This window comes from Amphiura filiformis, chromosome 5 (assembly GCF_039555335.1).
Source record: "Amphiura filiformis chromosome 5, Afil_fr2py, whole genome shotgun sequence".
Classification (NCBI taxonomy): domain Eukaryota; kingdom Metazoa; phylum Echinodermata; class Ophiuroidea; order Amphilepidida; family Amphiuridae; genus Amphiura; species Amphiura filiformis.
The window spans coordinates 16,199,177-16,215,394 of NC_092632.1; the positions used below are offsets into that span (position 1 = coordinate 16,199,177).

At 35.7% G+C, this 16,218-nt stretch overlaps 1 protein-coding gene across 1 annotated transcript in view; it reads right to left on the reverse strand.

Moving 5' to 3' along the window:
* Positions 1-11,128: 11,128 nt before the first annotated feature.
* LOC140152717 (N-acetylglutamate synthase, mitochondrial-like) overlaps positions 11,129-16,218 on the reverse strand; it is a 54,262-nt gene continuing 49,172 nt past the window's right edge. Inside the window, exon 11 of the mRNA XM_072175183.1 lies at positions 11,129-15,230. Within this exon, the coding sequence (XP_072031284.1) occupies positions 15,053-15,230 (178 nt within the window). The 3' untranslated portion in view covers positions 11,129-15,052. The remainder of the gene's footprint in view (positions 15,231-16,218) is intronic.

The following is a 16,218-nucleotide window of genomic DNA, read 5'->3' on the forward strand; positions in this document are numbered from 1 at the left end:
GATAATGTGTCCTATGGTGAAACATAATATAGGCCGCTTCATTGCTTCATTTTAATGAAAATTAAAATATTGCATATTTGTTAACTAAACATGTGGTGTGGTGTTTACAGGAGGCTTCTACAAGTGACATGGAAAGACAGGAGAACAAATTCCTGGATCCTCGACAAGATTGGTACAAGTCTAACCATCTTGGACTAATGACGTGAAGCTGGTTTCTAACCAAGGAATGCAAGGTGCCACCCACAGGCTTTACTTTATTCTGTAAATGAATGGTGCACTATTGTCAAATGAATCTCAAAGAATTTTCAGACAGGAGTGGCGTACACAAGTGCTCCAAGTATATAAGCATAGGAGCCTATAAATCGGTTGCTCGGACAAGAACAAATTTTTTATTTTACGGTAGTTTGTTAAACTTTTTCATTTTTTTTCTTTTGAACGCAAACAGATGTTAACACAGCTATTTGTAAATTAAAAGGAAACAAATGAAAAAGTTAAACAAACTACCGTAAAAATTTGTTCTTGTCCGAGCAATGCGCTTAATTATAGGCACCATATACAATTTTTTCGGTATATATGGAGATACATATTAATTGCACAGTTCTTTATATAAGTATTCTACTGTAGATATTTTAGTTTACCCTATATTTCTACATCAGTATTCTTATTTACCCAATTGACTTTTGCCTGTGAGGTTTACAGGGTTGCTACTGTGCAGAATATATACATGCTTCTTTTCTCACAAAAGAAATATGCATTAATTGCATTCTATGTTATGAGGTGGGATAGGATTCTACAGATATGCAGGTACTCTCATGCTTTGATATTTGTGACCTGCTCACACAAAATGTGTGTTAAGTCGCAAAATGGTAGTTTGGAGATTTCCTGGCTGCTGGGTTGATGTTCTTTGTTCGATTCCCCATTGTGCATGCTGTGCCCTATTTATAAAGGTCATACTGCTGGCTTACAGAATCCCCAATTCACAAAGACATACTACAGTCTTGTACAGGTACCTATCAAATAACATCTAGCAGCAAGGAGGTTTCTAAACAATCATCATTCCAGTTTACGCTCATTTTGTTGGAGCAGGTTACATTTCAAATATACATTGCATACGGAAAGTATTGATACACTTTGGGCAAAGAAACTACAAACATTTATGAGAAAATATAGAATTTTTTAGATGGAGCAACATTATGGGAAAGTGTTCGACATTTTCTAAATCCTATCGTTTATTATTCAAATATATATTTCTTTACCAAATCAAGTTGCACTACTAAGAACTGTGATGTATCAAACTGCCAAGTACACATACATGTACCGCCATCTGAAATTCTTAATTTTCTTTTATTGTGGCAATGCTTCTACTGTCTTTGTTTTAAAGCCATATTGTAACACTTCCATAAAAAGCGATTTGTATTTCTTTTCCACAAAATATGTCCGATGTCCCCTTATAATTTTGAGCCGAACAATTGAGGTAAAGCACAGAAAATTCTTAATTCAATTTTAGCACCGATGTCGCTAATGCATGTCACTCACATCCCATACGCCATGTAGGTACAGTGTTATCAACATAGCATATGACTTGACTAATATTTTGATTGTATGAATTAAGCGGGACACATTGTTTTAAAGGCATAATTTGTGCAGGTTATGATATAACAATCATGTAAAAATCAGAATTTTGGCAAACTTGAGGACATCCTCCTCAGCAAATGTTACAACATGGCTTTAAGTTGAACAAAAATGTACATAAATGGTGTATTCCTGAATTAGCTGCTATTGCTGTGAAACAAGGGTTTTTGCATAAATTCTAAACAGCGCAAATGTTAACACCTTAATGTACACATCTATACAACTTCTGATAAAATATACCTGTATCTTTTATTTGCTAACTACCATTTTTCTTTAAAATATAACTGCTTAACATCTTAAAGGAAATCTGTACCATAAACTAATCAATGGCTATATAGTTGCAGTAATAATAAAAACGACAAACAGTAAAAGTCCCAAGCTTATATGGTCGAATCCAACCAAAAGTGTCCACGGGCCAAAAATAAAAGTCCGAAATAGAAATGTCTCCACAATTTTTTCCTTTTGCCCATTGATTGATCACATTTTGGCCTTCCAGGAACGAAAAGTGCCATTACTAATCTTGAAAAATAAATCCAGGACGTGAGATAGTAAATGTGATATCAAAACCCAATGTTACCTACGAATACCACTAGGATGCTTTCACTATCGCAATACTAATCAACCTAAAACAAATGGAATATTCCCATTAACGCTTTTTCGCGTGTAATGTAGACCACAGGGTGTCATGAAAATGCTAGCTCAACCAGAAAATATTTGTTTTTATTTTTATAACGCGATCAATATGATCTTAGTCAATTTATGCTAGTTTATTTTTGAAAATGAAGTTTAGGTCAGTTTCTGTATTTTATTTTTCAAATGAGTATGAATCAATTTACACATTGTATTAGAACGAGTAGGGTATATGTTTTCAAGAATATTAGGAATTATCGCATACACCTAACGCTTTATACAATGAAAAGGTGAAGAAACCCGGTATTCGTAGGTAACATGAGCGATTTAACAATATATATATTGAGTTTAGAGGTTTAAATTTTGCTATTATGGTAATGCATTAAAAAAATGGTAGTTTTTAGATCTCTTTCAGATGGTACGTCCAAATGAATAAATGCTATTACCTTAGATCAAAAAATTTTGATGCTTTTAGCAAGATTTTGACCACTTCATTTTGATATACAAGTAGTTAATCAGCAATTTTACATAATAAATAATTGTTGAATGAATCCAGTATATGGGTAATAATAGTGTCCTGGGGTACCGCTTAAAGTTTTTGACAATTAATTTCCATTGGTAGAGACACTTCATTACACATGTCATGTATTATGCTGTATTCGTAAGTAACATTTCAGTATTTGTAGGTAAGAATTAGACATTTGGTGGATATCGCAATCAAAACTTCATTTTATAAAGCACTTTGAATGTATTATTTTTTATGTGCGTTTATTGATACTTTAGACCCTATCATGTATTAATAATGTCGGTTCACAGCGGTTGAAAGAGGATTGAAGTAAGAAACAAAGGCACTAAAGTGACTTTAATTTGCTTAATTGCACACAAATCGCTTAAAACCGTTATTGCAGACTTGTGAAGTCCATCTTGGAGTCAGTTACGTCTTGTGGCCTTTCGTTTGAGGGCAACTACAATTAGCTTTATATCAGGGTCCATCAATGTGTTGTCTAGATCATGAGACAATGAGAACAGTCGTTTTTTCCATGGTATTAAGTAGGTAACCTTAGCGTAAAGCGTCAAAAGTTACCTTCGAATAAATCAATTTGGACACAAATTACTCAGAAACCAGAAGGTCGGTAAACATTTAAAATGAAGCACACATGACAGTTGACAAATCCAAGTATTTATCCCTTCTAATCTTCTTTGAATCTGATTTTTCTTTCAAATGAGCAGACCGTCGTCTATTTCAGTACATATTTTTCACCAATTAAGCCGTATTCAGTTTTGCATGGTGGGCATGTATGTGAATTCGCAACTTTCATTGACATATGATTTGATAGCAAACATACAGGCCTTTGTTATGTACCAATATGTGCATTGGCATGAATGGCGGTGTATCACCACACTGTCATGATGTCAAATTGTATTAAGTAGGTAACATTCGGTTACCGAAATTTACCCTCTGAATACTTGCTTTTATTGTTGACATCTCAGAAATATTTAAACGCAGGCTATTGAAACTTTGTAGAAATAAAGAGTGTATTACCCTGCACCTATTGCTTAACTATTGTTTACTATTCTCTCACTTTGTGGAAATGGCACAGCTTTTAACATGTATTCGGAGGTAATGCATATTTTTTACCAAACCTACCTTTGTGCCATTTAGAATTTCTGGCAGCTAAACAAAATAATAAAGATGTCCGAATGCAATGCATTTCAGTATTGGACATATCAAAGCTTGTATCAATTGCGCATTTATTAGTGATTTCCATTTTTTAAAGATATATCTAGTGCTATGAAAAATTGTATTCGTAGGTAATGTAAAAAAATACCACTCAAAAAATTATCACAAAAAATTCATAATTATGTACAAATATGTGAAAAATTGAACTGGCAATCTTTGAATACACACCTTTCAGGAAATCAATTTAGATTCAATCCAATGACTTCTTTTCATAACTGATTTATATGTTTTTAAAAATACGTTAAGAAATATTTTGAAAAAATGGGTAAAAATAGCATGTTTTGGGGTCTCTGCGTCTAAGTTTTTCACAGAAGGGGTCTTATTATATATGGGTATGAAGCGTATGATCAAAACGAATAAACACAATACAAAAGCGAATGCCAATTGATTAATACTTTTAAGTTATGGCCCTGAACATGCCGTGTACACTTTTCGTTGGATTCGACCATATACGTCCAAATAAAGGAGAAATTCTTAATTCCTTACGACAATCAGCGATCATTTTGTAATCCATGGTGGCGGCCATATTGATACCCGATGTATTTTATTACGCGCTGTAACGGTACCCGATTTTGAAACCAGCAAAATCCGTGCCACCAGCCTTGTCCCTCGTGAACTTTGGTGACACGAAGCGAATACTACCAAAGTTCAGATTCAACATTCGTTCAAAAGAAAACGCGACAATTTTTACCCATAAAACTACAGAAGAACATAAAAAAGTGTATTTTAAGTAATATTTATGATCAACAATGTCTTGAGAACGAAAAGTAAAAACAGCACTAAAAACCAAAATTCGCTGTGGGGGTCGCGAATGCCATAAGGCAACACACGCTCGCAGGTAGCCGAGGGTCTGTGTGAAAGGTTACACTACCGCTTGTGGCAGAAGCAGCTATCATGGCGGCTTCCATGAATCGCAGAAACAAAGGATTAAAAGTGCTTTTTCTTTGTTAGGAATATTCCGAAATTCATATAGACCGTCTGGTATGTTTAATTTAGGGGTATAACTATATTAGCCATTGATTAGTTTATGGTACAGATTTCCTTTAAAACTGATGAATATCTTTTTGCAGTGGTGTACCAGGCAAAATTTTCCAAGGTGGAGGGGGCAAAATTGAAAATTTTGTCCTACTACCAAAATGACTGCAGACAAGTGTGTGTGAAGGGAACAAATATGTGTCATTTTAATGCTAAAATGGGACAATATGAGGTTGAGTTTGGAGAAGACAAGTTGCATATCACAAATTTTGGTCAATTTTCCCGGTATTTCGAGCAATAGGGGAAGGGGGGAACCTCCACCTCTAGTTGGTACACCACTGCCTTTTTGTAATTCAATACTGTACATTTCAAGGCTGTAAAGATGAAATACTAAGTTTTTAGTTAACTCTCTTGCACAAATTGATTTCATTATGTTTCTTGGTTTTTTCCCAAAGGGACAAATCTCTAATTATTATGAACCATCCAGATCCCTGTATAACCTGTGAAATGCCTTACACAAGATGCCTTTACACTGTCACAACATACTTCTCATCCTTAGGCCTGATACAAAGGGATGAAATATATTCAACTGTGATTTGCCATTATGAAGAAACAAAGATGATTAATAATAACAAGAGCACCAATGGCGCTGTGGCTCTACGCTTTTTTGTGGGAAAGCAATTGTTCTTGGAGTCGAATGTGCAACAGGTTGGTAGCTTTATGGAAAGGTTGGGTAGGTCGGTCAATTTTTTTAAACCTTCAATTCCCCACAAATATTCAATACGGTCCTTGAAACTCAATGCGGGGGTCAATCTTCCTCCGCCACATTATTATTTTTTGCCACATTATTATTTTTTGCAGCATTACTATTAGTTGCAAAATCTGAAAAAATTCATTATTGTGCAAATTACTACTGAACCAGCAAGAATAATGTGTTCTGCAAAATTTTAAAATCCCTTTTTTAGTATTTGAAGCTTTCAACAACTATAGAAAGCCTTGGCAACTATTAGAATTCATCTAAATTGACTTCAGACGACCCCGAAATGACCTCCCAAAAATTTGGCTCTAAATGGTGACCTCAGATGACCCCGAAAAAAAAAAAAAAAAATTTGACTTCAAATGTTGACTGTACCCACCAAGTTTCATGCCCATACGACAGTTTTAGTAATTTGACCTCAGGTGACCCCTGGCTGACTCGAATTGTGCTTCAAAAAATTTGACTCTAAATGTTGACTTTACGCACCAAGTTTCATGCACATACAACAGTTTTTAGTAATTTGACCTCAGATGACCCCTGGATGACCCCAAAATACCCTTCCAAAAATTTGGTTCTAAATGTTGTCTGTACCCACCAAGTTTCATGCCCATACAACAGTTTTTGCTAATTTGACTTCAGATGACCCCTGGATGACCTCTGGTGACCGTGACCCACTAACCAATACAAACTTGTTCTGTGCGACCCCACAAAATTAGGCTCCAAATGTTGGCCGTACCCACCAATGCCCATATGACATTTTGAGCAATTTTACCTCAGATGACCCCTGGGTGACACCGGTTGACCCTGAAATGACCTAAAAATTTGACTCCAAATGTTGACTGTACCCACCAAGTTTCATGCCCATATAACAGTTTTTGCTAATTTGACCTCAGATGACCCTGGATGACCCCAGGTGACCTTGACCCACTAACCAATACAAACTTGTTCTGCCTGGGGTCAAGATGCACCCACCAAATTCGAGGAACATGCGACCTCACAAAATTTGGCTCCAAATGTTGACTGTATCCAGTTTCATGTTCATACAACAGTTTTTAGTAATATGACCTCAGATGACCCCTGGGTGACCCCAAAATGACCTTCCCAAAATTTTGATTCCAAATGTTGACTGTACCCACCAAGTTTCATGTCCATACGACAGTTTTTAGTAATTTGACCTCGGATGACCCTTGATGACCCCAAAATGACCTTCCCAAAATTTGACTCCAAATGTTGACTGTACCCACCAAGTTTCATGCCCATACAACAATTTTTAGTAATTTGACCTCAGGTGACCCCTAGGTGACCCCGGATGACCTCAAAATGACCTTCTCAAAATTTGACTCCAAAGGTTGACTGTACCCACCTAGTTTCATGCCCCTACGACAATTTTTAGTATCTTCCCAAAATTTGACTTTAAATGTTGACCCACCAAGTTTCATGCCCATACGAGTTTTTAGTAATTTGACCTCAGATGACCCCTGGGTGACCCCAGATGACCTTCCCACAATTTGACTCCAAATGTTGACTGTACCCAGTTTCATGCCCCTACAACAGTTATTGCAAATTTGACCTCAGATGACCCCTGGATGACCTCAGGTGACCTTGACCCACTAACCAATACAAACTTATGCTGGGGTCAAGATGCACCTAGAACCAGGGATCTATACAATGATTTTGTTTTTAGGGTGGATCACCGCATAGGCATTTTACACATAAAATACACGTAACCCACACACAACGCAATTGAATAACAGACCAGCAGTGCCGCTTGGTTACCAGTTGTTCTCATTTATGTAATCAGCAATTGGAGCCTACAAAATGTGGTGCATTTATAGTGTACGGTACTAACATGTGATATCGGGAATTGACACAAATTTTACGGTAAAAAAATCAGTCATACCCAGAAAGGATAAAATTCGAATTGAGAAAATATTGCATGTGTGACTTGTTGTACTAAAGATGCATCCACCCACCAAGTTAGACTCATGCTTCCCCTACTATGCTAGTCTGAAGTGCTCTGATGATATACTCTGACGATAACACTCCGATCGCCATGCAATCTAAGTTTTGTAGGCCAGTGGGACAACGGAATCACTACGTGAACGAGCTACTACTACACTAGTCTCTGAGAAAAGAGGCAGACACAGACAGACAAACAGATTCTAGTGAATTAAATAGTGATGATCAGTTGTAGCAACTACAAATTTCGAAAGTTTGTCAGGGGTCAAACCCCACCATTTATATTTCCCCACACTTTTTAGACAGACACCCTTTTTATCAAAAATTGAACCCCACCCTTATGCAGTGTTTGTGACCAAAACTTACAGCATAACAGCATTACTTTATCAAATTCGGAAGACTGAACATCGGCGCTATCGCCGTTTCATACAGTCACTTCGGGTCCATTTTATCACTATCTGCGCCATCAATCCATTTCAGAATCCGAATTGATGCAGAATTTATCCTCATCTATCAAACACTCATGATTTTCTTATTCATCTGAAGCATTTGCGACATATTTATGATATTAAATGTTGGCAAAACTGCATCACTGCAACTGCATCGAAAAGATACGACTTTAGATTGTTTATCATAAACACATGGGCAAATGATAAAGGGCTGAGATACCTGTGACATCCTGACTACATGAATACGTCAGTCTATACTCTCAACACGGCCGCTGTGGTTCGGATCGCTCCACTTCTAGTGTGAGCGAGCGGGCCAAAGCGGCTGATGTAGAGACTGAAAATTATATTCATTCATAAAACTCACGGCGCGTCGATTATACTACGGGTGACGCGTCGTATGAATTGAAAACATCAGCAAATAAATTTTTGACATTTTCTTTCCAGATTTATGAAGAAAATATGAATGTTTTTCAACAGATCATCAAATTACTTTATATTTTTTTTCAATTTTTAGCGTTACCCACACGCTTTATAATTATATATTGCTCCCACGCTTTTTAGAAACCCACCCTTTATTCCATAAAATTGTAATTTTACAGATTTTCAGAATTCCCAACCCACGCTGTAGAAAGCGTGCCAGACAAACAATGATAATGAATAGCCAGATGTGACCTTCGCTGTCGAGACGTTGTTTTCAGGGTTGTTAAACCCGCGATTTGGTAACACAATTAGGCGACTTTTGGAGATTTTCCCCGGGACAATTTCCTGCCCCATAGAATACAAAGGGTAAAGAAAAAAATTGGGCGACTTTTCGATTATTTGACCTGCGATTCGGGCTGAATTTTTTTGGCAACCCTGGTTATTTAGTGTTAATTTAACTAAATTACTACGCCGCTGGTCTCTAAATATTTTGAAGTGTTGTCCCATGGTAACAAAACTCCCGAGAACCCAATAAACAATCTGGACAAAGGAATCATCCAATCACGTTTCTATCCATGTGAGATCACCGCAAAAATTCATGATAAAAGGTCACTTTCCCAAAGAAAAATAGTGCAATCCGTCAATTCCCGCCATGATCTCACAACTTAAATTACTCAGACCAAAATAATCTCTAGCGCATACAGGGAACCAAGCAAAATGATAGAAATGACTTGTTTCTCATGACGACTTTTGACTTTTCTCACTTCAAAATAAGTACTTTCCCCACCCCAAATTCACTTCTAAAGGAGTGCAATCGATTGGTAAATAACTAAGCAAACCTTGGCACGTAATTTCATAGCGAGATATCATACACAAAAGAAGCCTTAGCATAAAAAGCAAGAACGCAAGTGGCCAAAATATGTAGCAAAAATACAGTCCTCACTGACTGCAATGACTAAGGCTCACTAGCTACGCTAAGAGCCAAAAATTACAAGATATTACATTGATATGTCCCTCTTATTTAATCAATTCATATATTGATTTCAACCCTACACATGTAAAGGTTGATAATACATGTAATAGACCTTTTCAAATCAACATTGGAAACATTCAGAAAACCAGGCCACATGCTCTAGGTGCATATACGTCATAATATGCTCGCGTAAATTCACTTTAAGCACTCCCCAGTGAAACATATTACGCAAAGCGCAACCATGGCAACTGGTGTAGGTGCTGCTCACAACAGTTTTGTGATGACCCAGAATTATAAAGTGGGTCACCATAAACAAATGTTTGCCTTCAGAAAACTATGATTTCAAAAGGTCTATTGTAATTGGTTGTAGGTATTTTTTTGTTTTTTTTTTGTTGTTGCTATTATGGAAAAACCTAGTATCGGAAAGTTTGTTTGAAATTCCCTTCTTTTAATACTTTTACAAATAATTAACCAAATATTTATTTTGTTCTAGATTTCATCAGTACTGTGTTTAAGTCACACATGTAAAATAGGTGGTATAAATATATTTCAGTTGTGGTTGAGAACATCAAGATATATGTTTTTATACATACATTTAATATTATTGGACACAAACTATCACAATGCTCCACAACTACACCAAGGTACATTTTTCTATATACTATATTTCACATTCAATAGTGCGTATTTCTTTCTTGAGTCCCAAAATTTTAACTCCCAAAATAGTAGACCCGACAAATCTGTGTGAGTGTGTGTCTAAGAAACATAAATGCTACACATGTTGTTCCTGAACAGACTAGTTACTTAAATTGACCAGATACTTTTAAAGATATGGCTTTTGTACCTGTACAAACTTAACGTTGCCGGCAGGAAATGTAGAAGCTTGCAAAAATGGCCTGTACATCAAGAGTCAATATCATCTAGGTATTTGACCAATTAAGTTTACAGGAACAAGAGGCAAAGTTAGCAATTGTGGAATTAAGATACATGCAAATGCTGCAAGCATAAGGCAACACAGCCAAATGTGTTTGATCTTACAATCGACCATTGGTGTTGCTTGTAATTAATGAACTGTCAACTAATTAATCAGAATAGTAAATTTGTATCTGTCAATACACTACATATAAAGAGTAAAATGTCATTAACAATAGTCACTTGGTTGACATTTCAAAAGAATTTGGGTCGATTGACAAAAAGCTTTGCAACCAAGTATGTTCAAGATATAAGGATTGATCAAAAGCACATTTGGTTACTGGGCAAATTGATATCTCAATTTTCAAAATTGCTTCCTTTGGCTTTATTGGATCAGATCATTTTGCACACAATGCCTACTGCCCTCAATGTGTTTACTATGTAAATGTTAATAATGAAAGGAAATATATTGCACCCAGGAGGCATGCTAGCACAACAATGTCCTGTACATGAAGCTGTATCATTTCTGAAACAAACATAGTCAGTATGTTACTGTTCTGTTTAAAATCTCTAAAGGATACACACATTACAATGAGATACAAGGCTAAAACATATTAAACAAAATATATCATATCTTTCAAATCATATTATTTGCTTGAAAGGTAACATCAAAAATCACACCAATGCAATATTCAGTTTTAGTTAAGAAGAATAGAAATTATAAATATGTGACCATCCACCATGAATGGGCTGTAATGTTGGAAGAGCTAGTTTTGAGATATGGTCCATTAATCATCTCAAAAAACAATAGAAAACAAAGGATTTTCTCAACTCTTACTGCATGTATTACTCCCTTGCAAACAAGCAACAGGGCCATGTAATTTATCAATATAAAGCTAGTATTTTGAGGATTTGCCTGTCCAATATCTCAAAAAGTGAAAATGTTGACATTCCAGCTCATTTGTTGTGGATGGTATGTCTATTTGCCTCACTTTAAATTCAATGGTGAATACACATGTTTATTTATTCACTAATGAATTCAGAATGGTGAATAAATATATGCTTTTTCATTCATTGGTTTAACTATGCTTTTTGGTTTTAGGTAAGATTTCAATGCATGAGTTCTGAAATTTTTGAATTGAGGTTCTGTTAATGCAAACTTCTTACACTAATGAAATTGTTAATATCTGTAAAAATACATGCATGGATAAAACAAAATGGTGAAACCAAATCACTTTGGATTGCATAGACACTCATTATATAGGATACAACTTGAAATTAATTTGGAATGTTTTTGTCTCAACATTTTATTGCAACAAATCTTTGAGAGACAAAAGTAGCCATTGTCTTTAACACATTCTGGTTACTGCTAATGTTACATAATAGTCCAAGTCATATGGCATGCTAAATAAGTCAGACTAACAAGCTAAACTTAACTTGTCACAGCAAGGTTGATGTAAATACCAAAACAAGAAAATCTACCTTTTTACATTGTTATTCATAACTATAACTGTTTGTATGTTTTTAACATGATACAGATGCATGTATACGTGGGTGTTTAATTGTGTGGGTGTGAGTTGGCAAAACATACAATGTATCAAACATGGACTTGTCCCATTACTACATTCTGTTAAACTGTGGACACACAACCAGCTATGGACACAAAACTCAAAGTGGATGCACACACACCCCCACACATTGTCTGCGACAAATCTCAGAAGATCATACAAAACCTTGAAATATGTTTAACAATGAGTCTCCTTTAGGGGGTGCTGGGTCAGTCTCTGGCTTACTGGGTATCCCGACTAGATCCAAAGTTTTTCAGTTAATTGTGTCCGCATTTAACAGCGATAATTTTTTGTTGTCCACATCTTGCCAAAACAAGTGTGTATATGATATGTCTTAGTGGTGGGGCTGTATATTGTGTGTGAGCGTGCATTAATTTGCATATAATTCTTTAAAAAAACAAACAAACAAAACCAAGTCTATTAAAACTAACATTGAATGAACATATAACAGCTTGAACAGTATTTCAGATAAACATCCTGGAAGAACACAAACAAACTTGTAACATATGTTACAAATTATATAAACATTTCTTTACAAAACTATATCTGGTGAATTTAAACTTCTGTTACATTCACATTCAGGAAAATAAATACATCAATACTATATATACACACAAGATATTGAGAATATCTTTTTTGTATAAGGGGCTTTAGCTTTTCAATGTTATTTTTTGAATAAGCACACAACCCTGCACAGGTAAACATGTACACACATTTTGGAGACACAAATTTCACATATATAATATGACATTGGTTACAATTTTGACAATGCTTAATGTTGTAATCTAGTCCTATTTGTCACTACATTTGTAAACACTAAGTTATCTGTAACAATTATGTACAGTAATATTATAAAGTCATAATACTGTGATTTTGTCCCACAAAATTGAAGATGGTCATCATCAGCCTTTTTCAAAACTTTGATTGAGTGACCTTTTGCTCATCCGCAACCAAGGTGAAATCTCAGCAGGCTAAATAATTGCCATGGCTTGTGTATTAATTGAATTGGCAGACAAAAAGTTAACTCTGTTCACCTTGTACAATTTGCCAGCGAAGTGGTTACATATAACTCCCTGGTAACTGGATCATGCATCTTTTGGAATTAGTAGTACTTGCCATAGGCTTTGTGTTGCGATCATTTCAATTGTGGTGCAGAACTCAAAGCGTGGTACAGTTGACATAATGATAATCGGATTACACGAAACACTTCGCTGGCGAATACAAAGAGTTATATATATATCATACAGCATCCTTTGGTATGTGCTTTTATTTCAATTACATCTCTGCTTACACTCTACAAATAATGTTATACAATATGGATCATTTAGACATATTTTACAATGTATTTCTCTTTTCTCCTTGCATATACGTAAATAAAACACAACACAATCAAACAAATTTGTCAAATGCTAAATAATATTTAAGAAAAAGGTATACATGTATACATTAAGTGTTATACCCTTAGTTATGATGACTTAATAGCTAAAACATGCCATTTGCCCAGTAACTGGGCATTATACACAGTCTTATCAACTTGTAACATGGCTTACTTGCACTGGGTGTTTAGCTGCACACTGAGCCTTGAATTGAATTGACTGACAAAAGTAACCTTGTTTGCATTGAGTTAATCAGAAAATTACATACATTTCAATACCTTTGGTATGTGGTTATGTTCAAGTACATATAGGCTTCCACTCAAATAATGTAATACAATAAAGATAATCTAGACACATTAACAATGTATTTACTTTTCTCCTTGCATACATACTAAATAAAACAAACACAATCAAGATTTGTCTGCTGCAAAATATCAATTAAAGAAATAGATAAACTTTTCTTAAAATTCACATTTGCAGAATTTTTTTCTCAGATATTTGGTACATGTAAATAAAAATTTTGACATGCACGTTATACTTTTAAGGACTAATTCCAAATTCAGGTCTTCAATTTGGCACCTGCCCATTGGTAACCGAACACTGTAAACACTTATTTGTAACATTACCTGCCAATATATTTTAAATTGCCACTTTTGTGTTATTAACCTCAGGAAGGAGTCGTGCATGCAGGTACATTCTGCTATTTGCAAAACACTGCATGGGCTTTTTTTATTGCGCAGGACAGCTAAAAACTTCTCTCTCTTACTAATGGAATAATTTTGCATGACTACCTACACATATCAATGTACAGTTTCTTCATTTCATAAATGTGGTCAATGTGCGGCGCTCAATTTGTATAAATATTTGCTGGTTGCGATGGTTTTCTGCAATCCATACGTTGCTCAATTATTGTGAACATGTATGCTAGTGGCAGGCGGCTGTTTATTACAATCTATTCTATATTGATGTACTACTAATTGTACTTTCTACACATTATAAGTGGTGCACCTGAATAGAGAGGAAGTCCAGCAAACCAACCAACCATGTCCAGGTGTCTAATTGAAATTTTTTTACCTTTATGTAAAATCTTGACTTCATTAAAGATTCAAAAAATATGAACAAGAATATAAACATACACTGAAATATTATTGAAAATGGGAACAAGCTCAATATGATGTGACTTGTAATGCAGTGATGCTGGCAAGATGGGCAATTAAGTGATAGGCCTGGGCTCTTTTTCCTTTATACTTACATGTATCATTAGGATTTTTATTTGTGTCAAATCAAGAATGTAGCAGTCAGTTGTCTTCTTTAACACATGCTACATTCAGTTCTTGCATTGTTCTTAAAAGAACAATGTACGGATTCAAGTGACCATGCCTTATGAGGAAACTTTTGATTTTGCTTAAGTTACTTGCATTGCTTTAGGGCCAATCAGTGAACAAAACAAGACATACTGTAGGTACACTTATACCTGACTGACTGTATAACAATAATAAATTAATAATACATTGACAACTGTGTTTTAGGAAGAACCGAGGTAGATCAACACCGCAACATGTCACATCACATAACGCCAGTTTTTGCCTAAATTTTAACAAGAATTACAGGATTTGTTATAGAATAAATGTAACATTCTCCTTTCAGCAAGTGATCATCTTTAAATGAGATCCAGCATATGTGTACTCTCAAATTCCTTCTCGTGAGCAGTGAGAAAAGACGGCTTCTTCTTCACAGCCCAATCTACCAGCTTGTAGGAAACCTGTGGGTCTGAGATCCCATACCAGAACACTGTCCATTCTGAATTCGTCCAGCTTCCCTCACAACGCTTGAAATACCTATAGCATGGAAGACAAAGGGAAAGAGTGAAGATATATCAGATGTAGAACGAGGATAATGGGCAAACTACATTAACCCTAACCCAACTAGGACTCACTAAAGCTCACTATTAAAACCACTCTGCGTGCATGCATTCCACGGGACTTGATGACTTAATCAGACCAAGTCATATATACCCAGGGAATCGTTGGCGGGCCAACGTCACCTGTGTAGCTACATGCTGGGGATCTTCTGCGTGGCATGCGAGGGGTCCGAGGTTGAATCCCGGGGTGCCAAGTGACTTTCTTCTTCATCTTCTCTCCTTTTTCGTTCCTTCTTTCCTTCCGATAGCCAAAAAACCACGGGTAGGGTTAGGGTTAGTGACCATGCATGTTTTTCCTATATGCCTCCTTAACCCTAACCCAACTAGGACTCACTAAAGCTCACTAGTAAAACCACTCTGCGTGCATGCATTCCACGGGACTTGATGCAGGGGTGTGAGTGATCACAGATAAAAAAATCTGAAAAAATCTGAAAAAGTCTGAAATTTGGCAAGCTCCTATACTTTTGTACAGAGAAAGTGTAGAAAAAGAGATAAATATCAAGATCAAAAAATCTGAATTCAGATTTTAATCTGAACTCTCACACCCCTGTTGATGCGCAATCAGACCGAGTCATATATCGCTCATTCTACAAAATCCGGTGCCAATAGCCTTTTTTCCATTCTTTGGTCCACAAACACTTTGTCGAGTATTTAGGGCATCAAATATGTTGTTTTCCTGGTAGAACTCAACGAGATCTACACGGACATATATAGTTTTTCATATTTTAAATGCTTTCTTCAGCCTGATTAACCCTTGCAAAGGCTCAAAAATCGCTAAAAATGCGTTTCCACGGCTCAAGTGTCACATCTAACCCTGAATATTTTCTTTGAATAAATGCGATTTCTTTACATATTTTTTTTTTTTTAATTAGATAACGCACCATCATATCGTTTATCAACATTAT